This window comes from Apostichopus japonicus, chromosome 15 (assembly GCF_037975245.1).
Source record: "Apostichopus japonicus isolate 1M-3 chromosome 15, ASM3797524v1, whole genome shotgun sequence".
NCBI classification, from domain to species: domain Eukaryota; kingdom Metazoa; phylum Echinodermata; class Holothuroidea; order Aspidochirotida; family Stichopodidae; genus Apostichopus; species Apostichopus japonicus.
This window is the reverse complement of record NC_092575.1, coordinates 22631728-22658584: the sequence shown is the minus strand read 5'-3', so window position 1 is coordinate 22658584 and position 26857 is coordinate 22631728. Positions and strand designations below refer to the sequence as shown.

General features: G+C 38.4%; 1 protein-coding gene across 13 annotated transcripts in view; it reads left to right on the top strand.

Annotated features, from left to right (window-relative positions):
• Positions 1–26168, top strand: part of LOC139980644 (uncharacterized) — an 82105-nt gene extending 55937 nt beyond the window's left edge. For 12 of the 13 annotated variants that reach the window (XM_071992433.1, XM_071992434.1, XM_071992435.1 and 9 more), the window contains 12 exons: positions 2406–2476; positions 4894–5141; positions 6843–7034; positions 8730–8850; positions 9526–9654; positions 11063–11109; positions 12114–12260; positions 13064–13124; positions 14021–14160; positions 14742–16810; positions 17105–17329; positions 19230–26168. In XM_071992433.1, the coding sequence (XP_071848534.1) occupies positions 2406–2476; positions 4894–5141; positions 6843–7034; positions 8730–8850; positions 9526–9654; positions 11063–11109; positions 12114–12260; positions 13064–13124; positions 14021–14160; positions 14742–16810; positions 17105–17329; positions 19230–20101 (4322 nt within the window). In that variant the 3' untranslated portion in view covers positions 20102–26168. Of the gene's footprint in view, positions 1–2405; positions 2477–4893; positions 5142–6842; positions 7035–8729; positions 8851–9525; positions 9655–11062; positions 11110–12113; positions 12261–13063; positions 13125–14020; positions 14161–14741; positions 16811–17104; positions 17330–19127 lie in introns of all 13 variants that reach the window. The other variant, XM_071992446.1, reaches the window with a different exon arrangement.
• Positions 26169–26857: the final 689 nt, after the last annotated feature.

The window sequence follows — 26857 nt, the reverse complement described above, 5'->3', positions numbered from 1 at the left end:
CAGCACCATCCAATCCATTGTTTAGAAGGAAGCTATATATACAGTATATATATATATATATATATATATATATATATAGAGAGAGAGAGAGAGAGAGGGTTGGTTGGTTGGCCTCTATCTTGGCGCAGAGTGCTCTATGTCCGGTGGACAGAGCGGAATATATATAATGTGCAGGAAGGCAGCTAAGATTTAATTGGCACTCTAACAAGGATGTCTCATACTAGTTCTTGTTGCTGTAAAATAATGGATAATAAAACCCCCCCAAAAAAACAAATGAGGTAACACAGCTTTATTTGATTGAAGATTGTCTGGATCATAAATTATATATTTTTAAGGGTTTGGGGGGGGGAGGGGGAGATGTAAGCTAAATGGCGAGGCCCATGACATCAAAGACTGGTGGAAGAGGGGGGTTGGAGGGAGGGCCTTTCAAATGTCCTCTACAATTTTTACAGCAGATGAGCTACCAGGAGGGGGTGTAGTGTCATGTAGTAGGCAGCAGGTCCAACACTGCTCTACATTGTTCCAACTCCTGCTGCCTCTGCCCCACCACGTTTGACATAAATATTTTTCAGGGGTCTTTTGAATTGGGATTGTGCATTTGAGAAATTGAGATCTTTGTGTATATAAAGAAGTGGTCATTCATATTAAAGGCATTGAAGACTCGCCCCAAACCATGTGTTACCTTCTGAAAAAAAGTTAACTTTCCATTGCTTGCAAATGAAGTTTTCTTCTTGTCGCTACAAAATGTCTACAGTTATGTAACGTGATACCTTGTTATCTGGACCTGAGATGTCCAACACTGCTATGTACACTGTGTTGTGGGTATTGAGCGAAGCTGCATGTGTTGACTGTACACTAGTGTCTAATTACCGACGGTAGCAAGCTTTGTGTGTATTTTTCTGGGATCGATGGTGGTGTCTAACACTTCTGTTACACCTCATTCGAAACTAGGTCAGGTTAGACATTTCATTGTGCGCGAGTCTTCACTCCCTTTAAGCTACCTGAGAATGCGCTGAGATTGGTTAATCCATTTATATTGTGTATCTTTATGTCTTTTGATGGGGATTTACTTCCTTTGTTATTCATGAGTCGACACTGTTCTTCTCACGCTGCTGAGTCTGTCCAAGCACACAGTGTTGTTGTGACAAGGAGGAAGCAGGAAGTTAGATCGTTTTTGGTTTCACCTGAAGTATCTTCCGTGACCCATTCTTCTCTCCGCAGTTACTGTTATGTTTACTTAATCTAAGATCTAATCCATTGTCATGTTTCCTTTCGAGGGGGGGGGGGGGAGTTTGAAGATGAACTTTGAATCAAAGTATGTTCAACGAAAACAAAACCCTTTTTCTTCCATTGAGTTGAAGAAGAATCAAAATGTGCATGGTTTTTCTTTTCAGAAGTTTGTCAAACCAAAAGTTTAATATAAACAGATCAAGTGATCTTTCCAATCCTGATATAAAGATATCAAAGGTACAGTACAGTAGATCATGTACTAGTTAATGAAAGGCTTATAGACCAACACTATAAAACATTAATGAATTAAATGAAAGATGTATATTTCAGTCTGGACAATTCCGTCTTGCTTCTGGTTTGTCCTTGCAAGCAAGACGCATTTGAAGAAGGAATAAGAATCTGGGTAAGGTGGTGTGAGCCTAATGCAAATATACTGTAGCTGGAGTCAGCAATGTGGAGTCTTCCTCCTCCATATGTGATCTACAGGATATCTGTCTGAAGTGTAACAGCCTAATTGTTTACGATATACGTTTCCTTATGCAATGCTTTTTCGTTCTTTCTCTGAACTGTCAGTTGTGTGAAACTGAGATCTCTGGTGGGAGTCTCTGATGGGAGACTGAGATAGTCTCTGGTGGGGGACTGAGATAGTCTCTAGTGGGAGACTGAGATAGTCTCTGGTGGTAGACTGAGATAGTCTCTGGTGGGAGACTGAGATAGTCTCTGGTGGGAGACTGAGATAGTCTCTGGTTGGGGATTGAGGTAGTCTCTGGTTGGAGACTGAGATCGTCTCTGGTGGGAGACTGGGGTAGTCTCTGGTTGGGGATTGAGGTAGTCTCTGGTTGGAGACTGAGATCGTCTCTGGTGGGAGACTGGGGTCGTCTCTGGTGGGAGACTGAGGTAGTCTCTGGTGGGAGACTGGGGTCGTCTCTGGTGGGAGACTGAGGTGGTCTCTGGTGGGAGACAGAGATGGTCTCTGGTGGGAGACTGAGGTAGTCTCTGGTGGGAGACTGAGCTAGTCTCAGGTGAGAGACTGAGGTATTCTCTGGTGGGAGACTGAGCTAGTCTCTGGTGGGAGACTGAGATCGTCTCTGGTGTTTATGTACATGGGCCTTTTCGTTAACAGCATTAACAAGGCTTTTGACTTAATATCTCTTGTTTTTATCTCTTTCTTTCAGTCGTAGGAGAGCTGCAACAGCACCTCCAGAGTATCTTCTTTCTGCTCCGATCTCAAGACACAATTACTTTGGTAGGTCTTAATTAATTAATTATTTAATTAAAGAATCATCTTGTATAAACATTATACCTCGACCAAGGGAAGGGTGGGACAGAAGATGTGTTGTTTAATTTACCACGCCTTCTTGAAACTCATCTTGAAAAATACTGGGAGACCATGTCTTCCCCCTCACCCCCTTCCCTTCCTTGGTCTCCCATAGTGACCGGGGATCTGAGATTTAAGAGACAGTTCACTGCAAAACTTTTTCAATTACCTCTGCTAGTCTTGATAACTCGGGCAATAACCAATCCAAGGACTCTTCAGTCGACAGAAAGTAGAGACAATTAATGCATGAGTGATGTGTTTAACGATCATGACAATAAACCTAGTTTTGTTACAAAAATGTCTCTGAAATCAGTTTTAGGAATTAAAATCTTGGAATTTCCAGGTCTTTAATATTCTTTAGATGAATGCATAAGTGATGTTAATTGCCACAGTTTTTGACATTTCATGAAGTATTGCCATCTATATATACCTACTCTGCTGTACTGCTGTTTACTGAATTATTCATGGAGATGTCATATTAAGATTAATGAATCGACACACTCTAATATGGTTTGGCGTATTCAGAAGAATGATTAATGAGCAAACTGCTCTGAGCAGTCTTTGTAATTAAGCATATCTTAAGTTCCTCACTTGAATGAGTCAAATGCTCCACGCAGTGACGAAGGTAAATGGTAGAATAAATCACAGAATTATAATTCAGTTTTTTTTCAAAAAGAAATGTGATAAGTTAATCATAGGTTTGTCAACCAGTTGTGGTCTTTTAAACACTTGCATCTTTAAAGGACATGAGTACCGAATTGAATTAGTACTGTGTAGACAGGTGGCGACATTTGAGAATCTTTGAAGCATTTGACTATATTTGTGCTTCACATTGAACTTACATGATACATATAATTTTTTCAAACTTGTACAACAATTGAGTGATTTTTTCCAATTACTATACAATATTTGTTGTATTTTAAAGTATCAGGAGTCATAGCCTTCCATCGTCTGTGCAGGAAATGGTTCATGCAGGGCAGGGGAAATAGAATTAGATCACTGCTATGAGTGTACACTGGCAGGTTTTCAACCACACACAATAGATCAAGTGTAGTAATTTACATTGCCTTGTATTCAGAAACTAATTATAAACCTAATTTATAGTCTAAATATGCTTCAGAACGCACCATTTAATGTCTAAGTTATTTAGGAGGGAGGACCCCAGACTTCACCCACCCCATCCCCACCCCAGGTAGGAGTTGAAGTCCCTCAAACATCCCAGGGCCACACCCCTTCTTTTATAAAATCTATCATTCTCCTCTGAGCCTTCCATTTAGATTCAAACCCTACCTAAATTGGTCAGAGATGTAAAAATCCCGCACCACACCACTCACCACACCCGCACCCCTCCCCCACTTTGAAATCCTGTGCATCCCACTGATAATTTCCACTGGTTGCTTCATCTCTTAACTATATGTAGTGTACAGAGTTATATCCTAAATGCCAGGCTTTTAACTCCTAAATCCACAGATATTCTGGCAACTACATTTTTGCCTCATTCCATTTGCTGGTTACAACTTTACTCATAATACTCTCAGCTTTCCAATCTATGTAGCTTTACAACAAATAATGGTAGCATTTGTAAAACATACATATTTAATCACTTTGCTTACTTGTTATCCATGATACTAGATTTTCATATTCCTAGCACTTTAGAAATATGCAGGTACCTGATTCATTCCACGTTATTAAAATTCATTTCACGTCATTAAAGTCGATTTAAAAGTAAACAAATGTGTCTGTAAACATGCAGTTGACATCTCTATGCAGTCACACAGAAATGTGTTAAAAAAAATGGTTGTTGGAAAGACTTAGACTTGTTGCAAGTAGATTTCTTTGTAAATGGTTGTTGCTTATAGATATGTTTACACTATGACTCTACTTGCTGTTCCAGGAAACTGGCATGTATTCTCTTTACTTTTGATATTTCTTCTTTCTTTTTTGTAATTTGTGAGAAAGTCAACACATTTGGTCAGCCAAAATTAGTTGCTTCACTCCTAATTTTAGTCAGTTTAAGAATCCATCAAGGGTGACCAGCCCATCCTCCCCTTTACTATCCCTCCCTCCCTCCTTCACTTATCTTTTATACTCTCCTGAGGATATGGCATACCTGTGGTAGCATTGTCATTTAGTAAAGATTCTTTTTATTTGGGGCTGGAATATTTATTCAAGCAGAAGTACTTGAACTTTTGGGGTTTTTTAATCTTTTTGTTTATAAATATCTTTTATCTTGATAACGGTGAATGACATGTAAAAGTGATATGAAGTGAAAGAAAATTAATATCAGGTTAAGTTTTATGCATCCCCCCCCTATTAACTGTTTGTACCCTCGTGCGTCTTTACAGGCTGTCCGCCTGGAGAATATTTACGACCAGTATGTACGATACATGGTCCTGGTGTCCACACTGGGAGTCGACGACACGGAAGAGACCATTATCCTAGGGGTAGATCTCCAGAACTCTAACTGTACCGTCGGCCTCGTCCTTCCAATATGGGGGGACACCGGTATATCCATGGACGGAGATGGTGGGTTTGGCGTACACACCAGCGCTAGGTCCTACATCTTCAAGCCAGTGTCTATTCAAGCAATGTGGTAAGTTGGACCATAGACTGGACTATTTGGCCATCCCCCCCTCACAGGGTTCAGGGTCAGAGATGGTGGCTTAGATGGTATGGTCACTTGATGATCTTCCAATTTTTGACAATCGTATGATGATAGAATCCTGATGATGGTGGAGGAGGTATTTGATGGTGAGTTTGAAATGACTGCAGGAGTTCAGTTCAAGTCCAAGTCTGTGATCCTGTTCCCGTAAAGGCCGACGAAAGATCAGGCAAAGTAATAGATTGATTATCTAGATGTTCTTTAGCATCTCAAATGGTCTCAAAGATGGTTTAGTCCAAAACAAGAAATATATAGTAAGGCATACATGTATTATGATCAAATATTTAACAAGTTATGCAGTTAACATATTCATGTACATAAGAAATACTCTTTCGCATCTAAAATATACTAGCCTCTGACAGCATTGACTAAAAGACGTACTTGTAGTTACTGGTTGATATTGTTGGTTTTGAATTATCCTCATGTACTTTTGTGTGCAAGGTTAGAGATAAATGCTGGACAAACAGCGTTTTAGTGATCATGCAGATATGGTGGCGCTGTTCAATTTTAAATAGACTTTGATTTGAATTTTAAAAGACTTTCATTTCAAGCACTTGATTGTCTTTGCATATACATATACATGTAAATATATATGTTGTACATGCTCTGAGAAGCCTACTAGCCAAGGAAGTCATCAAGTAGTCATAGTGTAAAATAAAAATGATTCATTAACACTATAAGAAGTGTATCAGCATGAAAGATGTCAATCAATAGCAAAACAAAAACAAAAACAGGAAACAGTTAAAATACAGAATCTGCAAGGCTGCTGATATTTTGGCAGCCAAACACCTTGTTATTGTCGTCCAAAGCTATTAGTCACCTTTCCTAATTGTAGTGATAAGTAGACCTGCGACGAACTTGACGACTCAAGCCAGAGAGCTAACCAGTCCATCAAACTCTGCATTTGTCCATGTATCTGCTTGTCAGCCTGCCAATCTAGTCTGTCACTGTTAATAGTCTAATGAAATAGTTTACTTCCAATTGGCCTAATTTTCAGACAGTTGAAAGGTCTTTACAGACACAATACTGCTGCAGACAATGTAACAACCATCTAGGAAAGACTAAACTACTGTATTCAATGCAGCAAGTTCAAGACCCCAAGACACCCTTTTAATCCTTGGTTCCAACTGTAGATATGGTTGTATCAAATATGACTTACTTTAACCTGGATTTTCAGCCCTTTGTTACTCAAGGAAATGAGGCACTGTGAGCGGTTTTTGATGACATCATGTCAAGCGTTTTTCTCTGCCAAGAAGTGTGTAATCAGTATTTGGTTTTCATCTAATGATGTAAATTTGTGTGTTGTGGGTGGCGGGGGGGGAGGGAGTGGTTGGGGGCAGGAGAAACCAACCAACTACCATATATGCCCCCATTACATTGAACAGTGAAGAGATAACATCATTGCAAAAGAACTTTGACGACTTGTTTGTTTTTTTTTACTTCTTATCTTTGATAGGTTCCTTGATGAGGAGTTTGTTTCTTTTTTTCTTTAAAACTAATCTACAAACTCAGTAATTCTAATATGACAAAAGTGAAAGCCCAACTTGTTTGCAGCTTTTATCATTTCAGAGAGGGGTGGGAAAGCACAGTTATCTGTTTCATTGAATATATACTTCATCTTTCCATGCTCAGGTCCGCCATCCAGTGCCTAAACAAGTCATGTCAAATAGCTCGTAACAGGAACTACATTCCATCTGGTCTGAACCTGACCTGGGCTGGTTACTACACATCCCTACCTCCCTCTTCAACCAAATGCGTCTACGAATGGAACCTACTCCCAGACACCTATTCGCACTTTGAGGATCATATGTCCTACCATGAAGTGTAAGGACATTGCAGCATTGGTTTTGCATCTCCTTGCAACTGTTGTAACACTTTAATTACAGTCTACTGTGTACCATGTTATTGGTGTGTTGTGATGTTTCATGTTGGTGTACTGTGTAATGTATGCTATTGGTGTGTTGTGATGTATCATGTTGGTGTACTGTGTGATGAGCTATGGGTTTGTTAAGATGTATCACTGTGTACCATGTTATTGGTACTGTTGTGATGTTTCATGTTGGTGTACTATGTAACATGCTATTGGTGTGTTGTGTTGTGTTGTAACATGTTGGTGGACTGTGTAACATGCTATTGAGTTGTGATGTTTCATGTTGGTGTACTGTGTAATGTATGCTATTGGTGTGTTGTGATGTTTCATGTTGATGCACTATGTAACATGCTATTGGTGTGTTGTGTTGTGTTGTAACATGTTGGTGTACTGTGTAACATGCTATTGTGTTGTGATGTTTCATGTTGGTGTACTGTGTAATATGCTATTGGTGTGTTGTGATGTACCATGTTGGTGTACTGTTTAATATGCTATGGGTTTTGTTAAGATGTATCACTGTGTACCATGTTATTGGTACTGTTGTGATGTTTCATGTTGATGTACTATGTAACATGCTATTGGTGTGTTGTGTTGTGTTGTAACATGTTGGTGTACTGTGTAACCTGCTATTGAGTTGTGATGTTTCATGTTGGTGTACTGTGTAATGTATGCTATTGGTGTGTTGTGATGTTTCATGTTGGTGTACTATGTAACATGCTATTGGTGTGTTGTGTTGTGTTGTAACATGTTGGTGTACTGTGTAACATGCTATTGTGTTGTGATGTTTCATGTTGGTGTACTGTGTAATGTATGCTATTGGTGTGTTGTGATGTTTCATGTTGATGTACTATGTAACATGCTATTGGTGTGTTGTGTTGTGTTGTAACATGTTTGTGTACTGTGTAACATGCTATTGTGTTGTGATGTTTCATGTTGGTGTACTGTGTAACATGCTATTGGTGTGTTGTGATGTTTCATGTTGATGTACTATGTAACATGCTATTGGTGTGTTGTGTTGTGTTGTAACATGTTGGTGTACTGTGTAACATGCTATTGAGTTGTGATGTTTCATGTTGGTGTACTGTGTAATGTATGCTATTGGTGTGTTGTGATGTACCGTGTTGGTGTACTGTTTAATATGCTATTGGTGTGTTGTGATGTTTCATGTTGGTGTACTGTGTAATGTATGCTATTGGTGTGTTGTGTTGTGTTGTAACATGTTGGTGTACTATGTAACATGCTATTGATATGTTGTGATGTTTCATGTTGGTGTACTGTGTAATGTATGCTATTGGTGTGTTGTGATGTACCGTGTTGGTGTACTGTTTAATATGCTATTGGTGTTTTGTTAAGATGTATCACTGCGTATCATGTTATTGGTACTGTTGTGATGTGCCATGTTGGTGTGTTGTGATGTATCATTATTAAATGGTCAGATTGCTATATAAATGCAAACATGTATAGCAGTGTTTCACACATTTTTACCACCATTTTATTAGAGACAAATTTTAGGGCCTTCAAAACTGCTGCACTAATTTTGAACAATAAATTGTTCTTTGTCTTCAAAAACCCTTGAACTACTTTCACATTATTATCTTTGTTTTAAAGATTCGTTGACCTTCTTTTTTGGTTTTTCATTTTGTTTGCAGTTTATTTGTAGAAGGAGGCCATTATTGCCCGACTGAAAGGGAACTCACAGAAAGATATATCTGGGTCAAACTCAAAGAGATCATGACCCAGGTGGATCTGGACAGTATAACTGGAAGATATGTAAGTATACTCGCCATCCAGAAGGATGGTTACCTAGACAACCCACAGTGTCATAGCAGAGTTTATCCTGACTCATCTATTCTGCATTAGATGTAAGAATCAGATCTACTTCGCTCCTCGCGTCAGTTGCTCCACAAAACAGTCCCAAAATCCCTCCCTATGCAAGAAAAGGATACTTATCGGTCTGCAAACGACGTCTAAGCCAAAGGAAAAATATCCACTCGAAAAACGTGATACAGGCACTTTGGATGGTAGAATGAGAAGGAAAGGCATTGATAGGAGGGGCCGGTTATAGAGGGCGCACAGTGTTATAAAGGTTAATAGGACATTCTAGGCAGAGTAGAACAAAGGTGCTAAGGTTGTGGGGAGACAGGTAAGCTCATCACTCGTAAATATCCAAACCAGCAAGTTTTGGGATATCCAATGTAGATTTGGTCTCTCTCCTTTCCACATAATGATCGAAGATTTTGAGAAGAAAAGAAAAAAATTTCATCGAATTCTTACTTTACGATGGCATCAATTAACTTGAATTACGAGAAAAGTGGAAAGGTCATAAAAATGAAACACAACCAGCTACTGTCAAAGATTGGCAACGAAGTGCAAGTGTTTCTTGTTGTTTTCATTGGTGCCGTGATCAATCGGTAATTCTTCTTCTTCTCGTTCTTCGTCCTCCAGCTTCGGTTAAGACTGGAGGAAGAGATGGGCCGTAACCTGATGGAATACAGGAGTGCAATAGACAAGCAAGCCATGAGCGTCCTCGGACAGATGGACTCTGCTACCAAAATATTAGACTTTCTTTATTTGGTAAGTAATAATAAACAATAATAATAAATGAGACTATATATAGCGCCAAATCAGTAGACAAAAGTAACTGCTCAAGGCGCTTTACAAAGAAAGCCAATTAATTAACAAAAGAACAAGTGAAAAATTGGGTCTTTAAGTAAACTTTAAAAGGAGGAAATTTAGAGCATATTCGAATGTGATCTGGTAACTTGTTCCATGGATAAGAGCCAGAATATTCATTGCTTCTGTAACCATAGGTCTTCAAGCGTGGTTTAGCAACAGTTAGATACAGTTTGTTGGAGGAACGAAGTGTGCGAAGTATACTTCAAATAGTCCGTCCAATTTGATTGAGCTCCCCCCAAGAATTTTCAATTTTCAAAAAAGCTGATGTCATGACATAGTCCAGTCTCAAAGAAACAGAACAATGGCAAGGAAATAATATACATATTATAAAGCGAACAAGAAACATTTGTGGTGAGAAATTTAATTAAGAACCAGATTTGCTCTTCAAAAATGTGCCATCTAATCATTAGTTGGGAACAGTCCATTATTTACTCTCTTACTTCAAATTTACCGGGACGGGATGAAGTGAGTCCATCTTATTTTGAGGAATCTGTTTCATAAGGAAGATGATCACCTTACTTTTCCCTAGCGTTCGATTCGGTTCCAAACCTGGCAAAGTTGGGGTTCGTGGACAACTCTGACATCCACAGGGAAAGTGGTAACCCATTTCCAACCGACGCTGATTGGGTGCCACTTACCAAACCATAGATATTAGCTACATTGACTAACTGAAGAGAAACAGCTATATCCATACCAACCCCATGCTCAATGGTAGCACTTACCCCACCATAGAACATGGGCTGTAATGTCAAACAAAATGAAAATGTTTAGACATATCCAACCTATGTTGGATGTTTGTCCTTCCAAAACCAGAGAGAATGTTTTTTTTGGGGGGGGGGAGGGGGGATTATCTGAAGGGAATACCTTCTTCTATACCAACACATGCTGAATTTTGCCTTTGCCAAACCAAAGAAAATGGGGAGTTCATATCTACTCACAGAGGATATTCCAATCACACCCCTGCTAAATGGATGTCTGTAACAATCCCATGGAAAAAAGGGTGCCCATTAAATCAGATAACCCTACCAACCCATAGAGAATGGTTGCTAGGGAAGTTCCCGCTCATGGTACAGATGATGACAGAGCATCAACCATGAGGAGAACTAGGTGTAAGAAAATGGCAGCCTATCCTCGTTATCAATTTAGGGGGGAAAAAATACCTGATAGTATCAACGTATAGTTGTTACCTTTAGATTGAGGGCATTTTGTGAATTGTCAATAAGTATACACATTGTTCTGATCCATATTTGCTGTGATTTGTGTTTACCTTGAATTAAATAGCTCCTATCAATCTTTATATTCACAGGGCAGTGAGTGGAATGCATCAAACTTTGAGGAGATGGACAAAATTGGGTGAGTGTTAAAACTTTGACAATTGTAGGTGTGAATGATACTTTTTTTTTATCTCTTCAAAAAACACAACAAAGTAGCCAAGCTTCAGAAAGGAAAGAGTAAGATTTGAACGTTGCAAATTTTCAGATTACTTGTAGGGATTATACAGGGTATAGAGGTTAATTACAGTGGAACTTTTCGCTCTCAGAAAGCTGTTGAATTTAAGCCACTTTCTAGATATTTAAAATCTGATTAGCATCCTTCATTCGTTCCTCTAGGGTCTGATATTTTGTGAGTTATTGTTTATGTTTTTCCATTTCACGATTATGTATAAAGTGTGGAATAGAACAACTACGTACGTACCCTGTACCGTTCCATGTGCAGGTATACAGTGTCCATATACTCCGTAAGGAATTTGTTAAGCATCTGCGCTTGATTGATAGAGACAGTTAGTGGCTGTAGGTACTAAGGGCATTATATCTGGTAGGTTACTTAAGAATATACCTCTGTTTGACTAACGAGGAGTCATGAGGCTCATGTCTAGATTTCAAAAGTGACGTGATTTGGACAACTTTATGAAAATTTTCTTCCCATAGAGATATTAACACAATGACAGACTTCAGTCCATGATTTGACTCAAATCTCAAAAATTACTGGAAAATTGACACAAGTCTACCCTGAGACAAATCGTTACAACTCTGCAAATCTAATATAAGTCGATAACTGAAAAATGAAGATGACTAAAAACCCAAGACCAAACAGTTGTGGATTTTATTCCTCTTTTTTGTATGATATTACAAACATGCCACCTTTTGTAAAATTTTATACCTTTGATGTCATTTGAAATTATAGTATAAAACTGTCATATTTGTTTGGTACACAAAGAATTATCCATGATTCCTATCATAGGTCAGTGCGTATTTTCGACAGTTGATTTTATGGTAATAGCCATCTTTCGTCGAGCTTAATAAAATTTCAGGAGTATTTACTCCCCGATTTGAAGTAAATTCTGCCCTTTCTCGCAGAATACGCTACGTTCTCAACATCTCGATAGAGATTGACAATTTCTTCCCCCATCACTTCACGTATCACAACGTACGCTTATTGGACAACGAACAGGCCGACCTTCTCAGACACTGGGACGAGACCTACAGATTCTTGTCAAAAGCCAGGTAAGTTTTCAGCCGCTCTGGTAGGAAATTAAACTCTGGAGGGAGATTAATCAAGCCTTCTATGTGATTCTTTGAAAAGGGAAAGTTTGATATAAGCCAGTGTTCTTAAAAGATTGTAATGAGGAGGGATTTGATAAACAGTCCGACCTTCTCAGACACTGGGATGAGACCTACATATTCTTGTCAAAAGCCAGGTAAGGTTTCCAGCCGCTCTGGCCCGGAAAGTTTTGTGGAAAACAGAGAGTGGTTTTCTTAAATTATGTTTCTACATGATACTTTTTTCCTCATCCACAAGGCACGACACATATTTCATCAAATTTTCTATTTTTGACTTCGACATAAAACCTACAGAGAACAGTTTGTTCTGCGATTCTACTATTGAAATCAAGTTAATGGGATTTCAATGTCATCAAGTAAAACTTGGAAGTTTATTCATTAATTTGTTTATTTATTTATTTATTTGTCAAAAAGAAATGAGAGGGAAATTAAACAAACTTTCTATGTGATTCTTAGAAACGGAAAAGTTTGATATAACCCAGTGCTCGTTAAAGATTGTAACGAGGAGGGATTTGATTGAAGCTTTATTCAAGTACAGCTTGATCATTGCATCAAAATTATCCTGAAAACCATTTGCAAATTTGGTGTTGATAATAGTGTGATATAACAGGCCCTTCTTTATCCTCCCCCTCCCCATAGTATTCACTTTTCCCTTTATTCTTATATCACAAAGGTAAACATTAAATCAAATTGGAAAGATTTTACTCTGCAATTTTCAAGAATTTTTTCTCATATTTCATCGACAGAGAAACAGGTACTAAAGCTCTCGTACACTGTAAGATGGGCATCAGTCGTTCGGCAGCAACGGTGAGTGAATCACACCCTTATACGTCCGTTTAAATTCCAATACGTATATATAACGTCCGATTCAACACACTGCAGAACTGTCCCTTCATGTAAACATAGCGTACTGTGGTGTGAAGTAGTAACAGTAACATAGCATAACCTATCCGTATCTTAACATGGCTTAACCTTACACGGCTTAATCAGGCAGAGCTTTTTCTGCCAATTCGCGGAATATCCGTGATTTCTTTTCTACCTCGGGGACAAAAACTATTATCCTAACACACTGTAGCATACGCAAACTGGAGCCTATACCGCAATTTCCGCAAAGTTCCGTGATTTTTATTCTACCCCGGGCTCATCCCTGCTTAATGTAATGTAACGCTACCTCATGAAAACTAAATAATTGTCACATCAACCTAAGGAGCCAGTAAGTAATATCTGCTTGGAAAATGGTGTTATATTTTGCAACTGTTAAAGTAGTTAATGTTAAAGACTTTTTTTTGTACAAAATATTTTTTTTTTTTTTAATCGTCCAAATTTCATTGCGACCCTCCAGAATCTATTGGCAAATGGGTGCTGACCCCTCACCCCCCCCCCACCCTTCCACCCATCAGAAATACCAGGGGTGTAGAACCATCTTTGTATATGGTAAAGCATCTTTTGTTCATTACAAACTTGCAGTTGTCATAGCATTTCCTTCTTTTTTTGGTTCATATATTGTTATCGCTGACATGGAGCTGCATTTTTTTCTTCTAAGAAACAGGTAAATTTTACAAAGCCCACAAAAATGAATATTCAGAGTTTGATATCTTTTAGGTTTTGACTCCATTCGAAAACCATTTAGGTTTTGATTCCGGTATTGATTAATTAATTAAGGGTTCAAGACCTCTGAAGTTTACTTGATTTGCTCTCCACAGGTCATAGCCTTTGTAATGAAGGAGACGGGATGGCCGCTAGACAAGTCTTTCAAATTTGTTAAGGAAAAGCGAAAAATCGTCCAGCCGAACCCAGCGTTCATGGATCAGCTGCATGAATACCAGGGCATTTTAGATGCCAGGTGAGAAAATTTACAGACATCGGGGGGGGGGGGGGGTGGATTGTCATGGGATCAGTGAGAGCAGGGAATATTTTGACTACCCTCCAAAACCCCCTTTCCCCAAATTGAAATTATATATGAAGGTGTTTGCTTCCTTGTAATCATAGCCCACAATGTTATATACCGGTGTACTATAAAATATAAGGAAAAGTAAATATATTCCTACTTTAGGCATTCTGTCATTCTGTTTTGTCATTTTTAATCAACAGTGAACTTGTTTCTTACTTCTAATTTGTATGGATAAAGAGATGCTACCACCTTGGAGATTTCACCTGTATTTATCATTTGGAGGAATTTACTATATAAAGTTTTTGTTTTTAGAGGGTGGGGGTGCTAATGAAGATTAGAGGGTGGGGGTGCTAATGAAGATATACAGTGACTAGACCCAATTTATGAAGACATACGTTTTCCTATTTTACAAAACACCAGTTCAGGAATTTGGAATACTATCTATCTTTCGCTGTGGACTGTGGATTTATTCCTTGAAGTGCATTTAAAGTATCTTGCGGTTCAATATGTTTTGATCCTTTTTGTTCTTGTAGCAAACAACGTCACAACTCCCTCTGGAGAAGCAAATCAGAGAGCTCCCTCAGTACTTGTGAATCTCTGGAAAACCTTTCCACTCCTCTCGAAGTCTTCAACAGCAGCGAGGACCTTAAAGACCTCAACGCATCGCTGAGAAGGCGCTCCTGGTCTCCGGACGATTCCACAGCGAACGCCCTGCTGAACTACCCCGATCCGTCTGGGATCAGTTACGCAGGCGAAATGTATCTCAGGAACCCATCTCCGACCAGCGAGGGTCATTTAGGGGACGAAGAGAGAGATTATTCCAGTGAAGATGAGTGCTCCGAGATACACATACCGGTCCCGTCCATCCCACAAGGAGAGACAACGCCGACATCACCCGCACAGCAGACAGAGAGAGGAGCAGACACGGCCGAGGCTTCTACGAGGGCAGACAGAACCACCCGTGGTTGCAAATCAGAAGGAGAGGAGGCAGCTAATACGATTTCCGAGAGGACATCTTTATCTCTGGGTGAAGTAAGACAGGAGGACGAGACAGAGATTTCAGAAAGTGAAAACCCATTAAATACAAACAATAACAGTGCCAATAACGAAGACCCATCGAAGAAGGGCGGGATCGACGTAACGGGAGCGACGGCAGACGGAACAGGCGAGGAGGATGAGGTCACGGTTCCCGTCGATGTCAAGGAGAGGATAAGTACCATCGAGAGCCAATTATCTAGACTAGACAGTACCGGGTCGCCGGAGAAATCACGTCTGGAGAGTCCCTTACTAGAGGATCTTCCCATCGACACCGTACGCAGGAGGAAGGAGAAGTTGGAAAAGAAGATCAAGGGAAAGCATTCGGAGGAGGAGGAGGAGGAGGAAGATTGCGGCGAGGACGAAACCGATGCCTTTACTCCGGAGAAAGATTCAGGAGAAGGCTCCGACAAGATTCCAGCGACCTCCGAGATGGTCGAAGAAGAGAGCATAATACCACCAGCAGCAGATGAAACTGTGGAGACTACGGAGGCTTGCCAGCAGAAATATATTTCCGATATCAAAGGAGATCTATTTCAAAGAAGAACCCAGTCCCCTCTGGAGGACCCCCCTCCCTCCCAGTACTCATCTCCGTCTCTCTCGAAGGTGGAACCAGGCAGCGTCCTGAAGAGTAAAGAGAAATTCCAATCTTGGCAAACCAAAGGCTGGAAAAGTCCAACCTTTGGCGAAGATTCATACATCAAGTTTGACGGTCTGAAACACCTCAAGCCGTCAAGTCCCGAAGAAACTGATGGAGGAGCTGCAAAGGATGTCCTCCCTGAGACCCTGCAAGGGGCGAGTGTCAGTGGGGTCGAGGGGTGTGAAGAACAACCGTCATCCACCGATGTGGAGACAACAACTGCCACTGCGTCTGGATCGCAAGAACCGTGCGGCGGAATTGGCGAGGAGAAAGCAGTTGAGAGTGCGTCTTCATCAGACACTACGCAAGTTGTCAAAGATGACGAGGATGGAATTGGAGAAGAAGAAGAAGAAGGTAGGGTGGATGCAGAGGCAGGCACACCGGACCAGAATTCTATCATCTTACGAGCTACCGGGGAGGAGATACCTCTCCAACCGGGAACGGTAAGGAGGCAGACGCAAGGTTTTGAGCAGCTGCACATAGAAGGCTCGGAAAAAGCGAACCAAGTTGTCAACCCGGAGGCGACAGGCGATGTCTCGGAAGAAATGGAGGTTACGACTACGGAGGCTGCCCAAGGAGAAGAAGTTGAGTCCGCGGAAAGTGAAGCCATCGAAGCTCCATCCAGATTAGGGGTAGAGCAGGTTGAAACGGAGGTTGTTGAGACAGAATTGTCGCCAGATAAAACAAGACCGGCAAAAGATGCTGATGCAGTGGATGATAAGAAGGAGATGACAGTCTCAAGAGGTGAGACCACAAAGCAGGAGGGAGGTGACGATGGAAGGGGTGATGTTGAGTGTACCTCAAAGGGCGCAGAAGCAGACAAAGAGGATGGAAGCTCAACGCAGAGTGGATGGAAACCTGGGGATGTGAAGAAACACAGAGAAGAGTTTGAGAAGAAGTCGGCCGTGTCAGCCACCAGCCTGCCAGGTTAGTCAAGAAATGTTAGTTACAAGTGTAAAGCTTTAATGTTATTGAAGTGCTTACAACATGTAAGCTTTGTCAACTTTGAAAAACCTTTAAAAGTGAATCGGGAATTGAGAAAAGTTAAACTCAGGCAGAGGTTAGAGTAAAGTTTTAAGCCAGTGTAAAGGATATGAATTACCACAAACTGATAATACAGTTTCAAGACACAATTAGACCTGCAAACGAAACCATCTTTCCTTTCACATGACTCATTGTCTATTTATAATCATGACTCATCGTCTACTTATAATCATGCAGGGCAGAAGAAGTCACCGTCAGCAGCATCCAAGGCCTCCGGTGGTGAAGAGGACACCAGCTTAACGTCCGATCAACTTCAAGTGATCAGAGACATGGGAAAGATGATTCTCTGTCAGGACGGTAGTGTCGAGGAAGTAGGAGAGAAGGTCCGCGACGAGGAAGAGGACACCAAACAGAAGACGTCCTCCAAGACAGAAGATGCAGGAACAACTCAGGAAGAGAATGGTAAGTCTTATTTGGCTGAATTTTTGTCAAATTTTTTGGCAAATTTTGTAAAAAATGAGAACCGAAAGATGGGTTTTCCTATCTTGCAAATTTCGATGCAATTGTTGTTAGGCCTTTGGTCGAATTCGTTACAAAGTTTCCAAAATTTGAATTGTTATCAAAATCCATTTATAAAACAGTTCATGGAAATTAACTGTTATCACTGCAATTTCAAGCTTTCCAATCATCTATACATATTAAATATGTGGTCTCTTCAGGGCAAATTCAGAATCCTTGCTTCAATTCAAAATCCTTTCTTCTTCAATTCAAATTCCCTCGCTACAATTCAAATTCCCTCGCTACAATTCAAATTCTCTAGCTTGAATGCAAAACCAATTCCTTTTGATTCAGTACAAATTCTGTGGTTTTTCCTTTCCATGCAAATTCAAATTCGATCACTTCAAGGCAAATTCAAATTTCTTTGCTTCTTGAAATGCAAACTCAAATTCCATCTCATCGTGGTAAAAGTCGTATTCATACCCTTCAATACAGATTTCAATTTTCTTTGTTTTCTGTGCAAATTTTAATTCAAATTTAAATTTTTTGGGGGTTAAGAATTCAAATTCAAATTTGTCCACTTCAGTGCAAATTTGACTTCCCCGTCATGACTTTGAATTTTAATAGCTTCTGTTACAGATTCAAATTTGTTCACTTCAGTGCCTACAAATAAGGGGTCCTTCTCATCACTACAAAGTTCGAATTTTGTTTTTATTATTTTCTTAATCTCTTAATTATTTATATATCTATACCTGTATTCTTGATGTTCTGTAATGTTATATATATTTTTTTAATCCTATTTATAAATTTTCTGTAAATTTATACTGGAATGAAGTTGAATGTCAATTCCATTTCTACGGAATGGATTTCATTTCCAATACCAACTGTCATGATTTCACTTTAAAACAGTCACTGTCTTGGAAAACCTCAGCCATGTTTTGCAGCCCAATCTTGAGATTCTGTTCAGTTATGCAACACACTCTGCTTGGTGATCGTTCTTATGCATGCAATTGTATTGCACTTCACAAGAAAATCACTCTCCCTGTAGGATTCTGACAATGACATGCTATACGTTAAATTTGTTTAACACGGTCTCCGGACAACAATGGAAAGTGCTTGAAACTAAACCTAAAATGTCTATTCCTTGTCCGATTTCAGTTTCATCTGTTTTTATTCCAAAAGTGAGATAGTCCAATCTAATTTGTGCAATGCAACACTTTGGAGATGTGTTCTAATTCATGCTGTGTGTATATTGTAGTACAAGAAAATCACTCTGCCTTGTGAGAGCTGACAGTATACACCTCTTGTTGGAGGTAAAAATTTGAGACGCATAGAGACCATGTAATTGATGGAAGCTAAATAATGATAATGAAGTCTGTTTTTGTCCTGACAACCACTAATTCCCAAGTTATATTCCAATGGTATTTCAATTCCATTCCAGTTCCAATAGTGAGATAAGCAGCCAATCCCAAAAGGAATACCTTTAAGATCAATTAATGAAAGTATTCATAACCTTCCTGAAACATTTAATCAACTTATTATATTATTCTCAAATTTTTAATCCGACCCCTGCCCACCCCTCCTAATTTTAACCCTATTCCAACATCCACAATTCCCATTAGCCCTTGTCATTTTACCTTTATACCTGTCATGCTTAATCTATCCACCATTCATATTTATGCAAATATATACATCTCTGCTTGCTCTCATGAATATTCATTTTCATTCCATGCTTTTCTCTCCGTCTCTTTGACTTTTCCAGCACTAGCTGTAGAGTGACTTCACATTGCCTCTCATCATCTCCGTCTCATGTGAGTCCCATCTCCAAGTCTATTGTGAATGCTCTCGTATTTCGTCTTTGCAGATTATGTTAATGTTTTGGAAAGAATTCGAAAAATTGAGCTCAAAAGATGCGTTTCCATCGCTAGCATGTCAAGCGAAAAAGTTAGGTCGAAATATCGCAGGCGCAAGGACAGCTCGCAGGCCGAACAAAGTAGTCCCGGTAAGGACATGGGATCGACCATCGAGACGAGAGGGGAGAATGATTTCCCCGTCTCGCAGAAGCAATCGGATAACTCTTTGTTGTCCGAGAAGGAGATTGTGGAGCCAGCGATAGGTTCAGACTCAGAGGTAGATCTTACTCAGGTCAAATCAGAGGCAAAGTTACAAAGGGAGGAGAAAACTGAGATGATCCTGAAATCTGAGGAATCTTATACGAAGCAGAAAGTAACAACTGGGATAGCAGACACAGATGCAACTCAGACCAGATCAGAATCTAAACAGGAATGTTTACAGAGTACTGGGGATGACGACCTTTGGCTCAGGTCAGGGAAAGAGAGTGTAACTTTCAAAAAAGTTGAGAAAGATTTGGACCCAGAAACCATTTCAGGGAGAACAGAATCTTCACCAAGCCAGGGTATAAAGTTTGTACAAAAAGCCGACTGCCCTGTGAGGGCAAAGACGACAACAGGAGAAACGACGTCTTGGATCAAGTCAGACAAAGAGATGACAGAAACCAGATCAGAAACTGCAATAGATGGTGAAACGGTTGTGCAAAGTGGCACCACAAAGAGAGATGAGAACCTTAAACACAGGGTCCAGTCTGCCTGGGGTAAAGGACCCTTGCCAAATCAGGGCCCACGCCCTAGGGAAAAGAAACCCTATGGACCCTCCCATCCACTAGCAAGGTTACGAAAAACATCGTCCGGTAAACATCCTTTCTACAGTACGATGTAATCTGGAAATCTTATTCCGGCAATAAAGTTTTAAATCGAATCTGTGAAAACATAATTTTAACTTTAGAAGAAAAAGAAGAAAAAAAAAGAGTAAGAAGGAGAGAAAACTATAGAATTGGTGCTATGTATATTTGTTTATTTGATCTGTACATTGCAAGGACAAAAGTTACTTTAATTAAACGGGAGTACGTTAGTATAAATTAAGAACAGCATTTCTGTAATTGTTGCCGCCTGTTCGCTCGTGATATTTAAAATAAAGATCTAACTAGATATGCCATTATAACTTCTTGATTCAATCTATGAGAATAATTTATCAGAATTTATCAAACATTTATTTTTCTTTCATTTGTCCATTTTTTCCCCCCATTTTTTTGGTGTTTTTTTTTATAGTGAGAAATATTTCTGTCTAATATTTATTTTGTTTGAAACCATCTTCCTTGAAATAGGAATATAGGTTAAAGTTTACACAGATATCCCAAATATGTCAGTAAATATTAAATTATATTTAGTGGTTTGGTCCTTCAAAATGATGTAGTTGCCAAGCATAGATTGTTGGTTTTTGGTTGGATTTTTTGTTTTTCTTTGAACTTTCATGATGTAAGAACATCTTCTTTTGGGAATATACCTGAAAATTAAATGTGTGTTGCTAAAAGATTAATGTTCCGTGAAATATTTTGGCTGGCATTTGGAGACTTGATCCAGGTTGTTCTATTTGTGGTCACAATAACGGTACGAATGCAATCGCAAAGTCGATAGAAAATGTTTCAAATATTATACGGACTGTTGACTCTGTGCATGATACATCGCGAAATTAATCAAATCTACTGTTTAATATTTGATCTTAGGACTGAATCCAACAAGGGTTGATCACACATTATTTAAAGATATAAAGTAAGTCTCTGCTGATTAGGTTTCTCTTTGGCATTTACAGGGTATAACCAGTCTCTCAGATTAACTGTTATTATATATTTTAAAGAGAGAAATTCTAGCGTCTTGTTTAGTTTATGAAAAAACCTTCCACTGTCTCTTGCTGCTACCTGTTGTGATTGTCACCTCTTTAGTTTAATAACTGTATGTGAATGTTAAATGGATTATTAAACATAGTGAGATCATTTCTTATCAATAATATGTGGCTTATCTGTGCATGTATGTAAATGTATTTTCATTCTGAACATGAAATCATACATCGTTGTGTAGAAAGGAGGGGGAAGGGGGAGGTTGGGGGGAGCAATCAAAAGTTGTGAGGGAATCGGAAACAAAAGTTTGACGTTTTGGGGGGGTTAGAAATGACTCACAAATTTGATTTTAAACAGATATACTTTTTGACTTGCTGTGGCTCAAAGTACCTGGAGATGTACAGTAAGTAGCTGAAGTGTATGTTATTTTCAATAATGCCAGCATTTCCATAATTGTAAAAATCAGTTTGACTCCTGTGATCATTGGTGGCGTCTACACGGCGGCATTTTAGCGGATGGTATTTCTGATGTCACTTTTAGTAACTTTGTGAAATAGTAATGTAGCAATTTTGTATATCTGTTAACTGAGGGTAGCTGTAGGTAACTACCGAATATACATAATGTGTTACCTTAATACAAATTTTATGACATTTCTAATATAATGAACACGGGCATATGAATGAAGCATTGAATAAAGCATTGAATGAAGCATTGAATCCTTGGATCATTAGCCAATTTGGATAACATCAGTGGATGCTCCTGCATTCTTGCATTAAAGCGGATCCACTCGACTCTTTGGGCACTTTGAACAACTTTGTTGTGAAACAGTGTGTATTAAAGTGTTATTCACCATTGGTTATAGTGACTTAAAGTACTTAGAGCAACTTCAATGTGAAAAGTGTTGTACTGTTTATATGCTATTATGGTCAGAGTGGCTTAAAGTACTTAGAGCAACTTTTGTTGTTCAAAGTGTGGTAATTATATGTGTTCCTGTTGCTTAGAGTGGCTCCGAGTAATGTAGGAATGGCGTGCGATCGGTATAAATATATTGTGCAATGAAGTTACGTCGCTCAAGTACTGTGTGTGAAGAGTCAAATATGCAATGATTGATAAGGGCCGGAAGGAAAGTTTTTAATCGTTTAAAAATCAAGAATGACTTTTTTTTCTTATTATCGTAACAGATTTAATATTTTGTATTCGTCGTTTTTTGACTAATCATAATGTATCGTCATACAGTCGAATAGTCAAGTTAAGATGTTTACAGCAGGGAAAACGTGTTTGATATTATGTCATATTGTGTATTTCAAAACCGTAGTCATTGTTTGCTCTATAGATTTCTGCTAGGATTGAAACATCCAGTTCTCTCTATTCAGATTTGTCAAATGATAGAGATTGTTTGGTCGCTAATTCGCAATGCCAAGTGATCATTTCTGGAGGGTCGTCTGATGGGGTTGGGATGCCTTTATTTTATCCTGGAGTAGTCTTCCTGACTCCCAAGTGATTAGTTTAGTAAGAAAAAACCTGTGATATCATGTCAAGAAAATTTACATTCCAGTCAGTGAGAGTCTGTGAGTTTTTACTTTCTTTAGTTTGTGTTAAGAGTTGATTCCACCTGCCCCCTCCTCCCCTCCCCTTCCCCCACCCTGTCCACTTCTTTCTCTCCAGTTAAGATGGGTCTGCATTTTAGAACCTGGAAAATGCTTTTTCAGTATGATTTGAGCAACTTTGTGAAACCTGTGGGTTTTTTTCAAACATCTTTCTCTTATTTTTGCAAGCATTTAATTTCTTTGCAAGCTTTGGGACTAATGTGCCTTTTTTGAAGTTTGTCTTTGTTATTTGGCAGGATTTATGGTTTACAGTCGAGCTTAACATCTTAAAATTCAAACAAATCTTTTTTTGTTAGTCCTTTAGAAAAGTTTTCTTGCCAACTTGAAAATCTTGCAAAATTCTCGATTTTGGTTTGAAGTTAAAACGATTGCATAATTTTTTCCACAAATGACTGCAAAACAAAAAAGAAATCATGTATTTCAAGATAGTTCCATTTTGGTCAAATTTTCTTTATCTTACCAAATATCAACCAAGTTGTTTTGATATTTACTAGTTACCATAGCAACCTCACTCGACCCCTTACTGACCTTGGACTTGATCAAGTTGCTGCCAGTTAGTGGTCAAGACATCTGCTGTAATATAACATTCATAAAGTTTTGAATCTCAGTATTCTGGTTTAGCTGGAGTAAATCTCGTAATAATAACTTAAACAATGCACCAAGACGGTTTCATGTTTGAAATGTGAGGTTGTCTTGGCCCTTTTCTGAGTTAGGTTTATAAGATCATATTAAGAGGCTGTATTTGTCATTTTCATTCCTTCAATCAAATAGTATTTGTTTTGAATTATACTACTTTTATTCTTGTTTTCTGTTCACACTTAATAGCAGGCGTATCGAGTCAAACGTCTGTGTCTTTCCCCACAATATTTCCTTGCAAGAATTGAAATTGATTTTACTTTTGAATGAACTTGAAGTGTTTTCATAGTTCAAGAAAAGGGAGGTGATATTAGGGGACAGGTTATGTGTCTGTTTCTGCATTTGTTTCATAAAAAAGCCTCAATCATGCGTTCCATCGTGAAAGGTCGAAAACGATCTTTCTTGGTATAAATTTGTTGTCGAATAAATCACACCATCGTGATTAACGTACATTTACGCCAAAAGTTTGGCCCGAATATGGAGATTGAGCGAATTTAAAGGAAAATTCAAACAAAAGCATTGTGCGTTCCATCTTTGTGTACAGAACAGTCAAAACCCAAACATTGAATGGAAGCAGGTGTGGACCGACGTAGATATAGAAAGCTTTCTTCGAAGTCGATATCGATTTGGCTGCATTCATAATGGAATGCATAACCGAGGCTTGCAGTATCTGAAATGCTTCTTCAAGCCATTAACAGAGGACATTCACGCTATTGTCCATGGCTTATTGTTTAATGTCAATCCAATCGTGTCATGAAATTCTGATCAACTCTGACAAAGCCAATGTTCAGTAATAACTTCATAGAGTAGCAAGAGAGCATTCAAGTGTGAAATCCAACTGAATTTTGCTGCTGACAATTTTGAGTATATTGTAAATGTGTTATTTCACACTTGAGCAGTATTTTTGTTTTGTTTTCTATGGTATTTTTGTTGCTTTTGAAGAAATTGGTCTACAAGTCTATGTGCTCTAAACTGGACGTCCAGCCACTTTGATTGATAAGCCTACAATGTTTAAAAGCAATTTCTCAAATGTTACCCAAAAAAACAGAAATGTGATTTGGGTTGTATATTACACGCACTGATGGTAGTCTTTTAATAATCTCTAATAATTTAAAATTAATGTTTCCATATTTCCCCAAATTCATCCTAAATTTAGACTCAAAATCAACCTTCTTTTGAAAAATGACATCAAAAATGCAAATCCTATTATTTTTATAGTTTTTTTTTTGTTTTGTTTTTAAATGGTGTTCATCTTTGATTTGAATGTGAAAAACATGTTTCGAAAATACTGTATTTCATCAAAAATGACTGGAAAATATAAAAAATCCTAAAAAATAACATTAACTTGGAAAGAGATGGAAAGCAGTGGCTTGAATTTCAAGTTTAGATAAATTTTAATCATGATGTACTCATTAAGGTCAAAGTTCAAAATGTAAAAAAAAACTATTAGGCAACATACATAACTTTTTTTTTCAATTTTTTTTTCTCCTTTTCCAGATATTATCTGTTAATATATCCCTCCTATACACCAGTTCATATTTTTAATATCCCTAATTAGTTTCTATGACCCACTATATGTGTGTATATATTTATGTATGATACTATATACATTTCACAGCCTTATTTTGTACACAATGTCCTTCTCTGTTAGGACAAGTTTTGTTATTATTATTATAATTATGATTATTATTATGAATATTGTATTATTATCATTACTATGATTATCATCAATATCATTATTTCAAACCCCCTTACGTTATCAATGTCACTTGATTTTCTTGCCCAATTAGTATGTGTACTGCTCTATCCTAAAGGTTGGTTATAACCTTGTTACAACTGTGTGGATCCAAGCATGTGTTTTCCACTATTGACTGCAAGTTACAACTTTAATATCCCATAAAAGTTGCAGTAATATGGCTGGGAACAACATATTAGATGAATGTTTTCCCCGAAAGATGAATGAGGGCGGTATTGAAGAACTTGGCACTAAATTACTTAACATGCATGGACTCCGTATGTGTGAACTGATTAATTCACTTGGGCTTCGGCTTTAGTACAATGTTTCTGTATGCTGCCATGTTGAACGAATCTGATTGAATAGTAATTACCGACTTTGCCATTTGCGCGGTCCCCCTCACAAGTTTGCAAGGTTGGTAAGAGTGACTCCATAGTTGTCCTTCCAGGATACCAATAGTTCATTCCACTTTCCTGAGCTGCAGGATTGATGACTGACTGCTTCACAATTGTTGAAGCGGCCCTGCAATCTTTGACTTTTGTTGGTTATGACAGGGAAATGTAAAAGTGATGAATGCTGTATCAGGGTTGTGAGAGCCTGTGGCCTGCTGGTAAACTAATGTAACCATAATGGCTGTGTTGGCAAGTCCACTAGTATTACAGAAATGGTTGTGGTGTAGGTATAGGTGCAATGCTCGACATTTTATATCTACACAACCCCATCTCCCCGAAATCACCTCCATCGATTCAGTCAAGTATGTTTTGTCAGTTTTGTGAAGATTTCAGAGTATCTCCACTCGTCTCTCCCTCCCCACCCCCCCCACCCACCCCACCTCTCCCCCATCCCCTATCATCTTGTTGAGTAGAACATTCCTGGCATATCAAGACGTCCCTAATGACTACTTCTTGCGGTAAATATTATCAAACATGGAAATCACTTTCTCAAAGACCTATTAATTGCATATTAAGACTTTTAACCCATTACCTTATGAATATCACCATAGCAACTACGTTACAATGATCGTAACACCAGAATATTCCCATTTGTATGTATTATACTCCTAAGAAAGAAACCTATGGCTATGGTTGTTGATCATGCGTTTCTATACCAGTCAAGTTGATCGGCTGCACACTGTTCAATATCATTTAAGAATTCTGAAGTTTAAAACAAGGAAAGGTTTAGGCTAATAACCGTCTGTGTATCGGCCAAAATGGGTGTAATGAAGGCGAAAGTTCTGCAATTAAGCTAACATCAAACATTTGAATATATTGTTTTGCTCTGAAGTGAAGCCTTCAAGCTCTCTCTCCCTCACTCCCATAAATATGATATTTTCTAAAAATTGCATGTAATATTGGCTTAATGTCTACAGTAGGCTTATTTGTAATAACTCCTACTAGTACAATGTCTATAGGATTTTGTAGAAATATGATAATATTATTAGAAAAAAATGGAATCTCATTTGTAATAAAATACTCGATTCCTAATAACAAAAAAAAAGCCAGTACTTCGCTAACGTTTTGCAATATAAACGGTTGTATGAATAAGTGCAAACTATGTCTTTTTTTCTCATTTTTTCTTTCTTTTTTTTTTCTTGTCTTTTGGTCAAAAGAAACTTTTTGCTAGTTAAACCAAATTTACAATTTTTTTAACATATTTCAGACAGTGTGAATCGCCATTTTGTGTGAGGATTGTGTGGAATGTGTATGAATATGCTCATGTACATATAATACTATTAAAGATGTGAGATTAAAAACTGCGGGAACGAAGCAAATACAACAGATTGTGTTATGTTTTAATATTTCAGTTTCTCTCATCATCAGTTT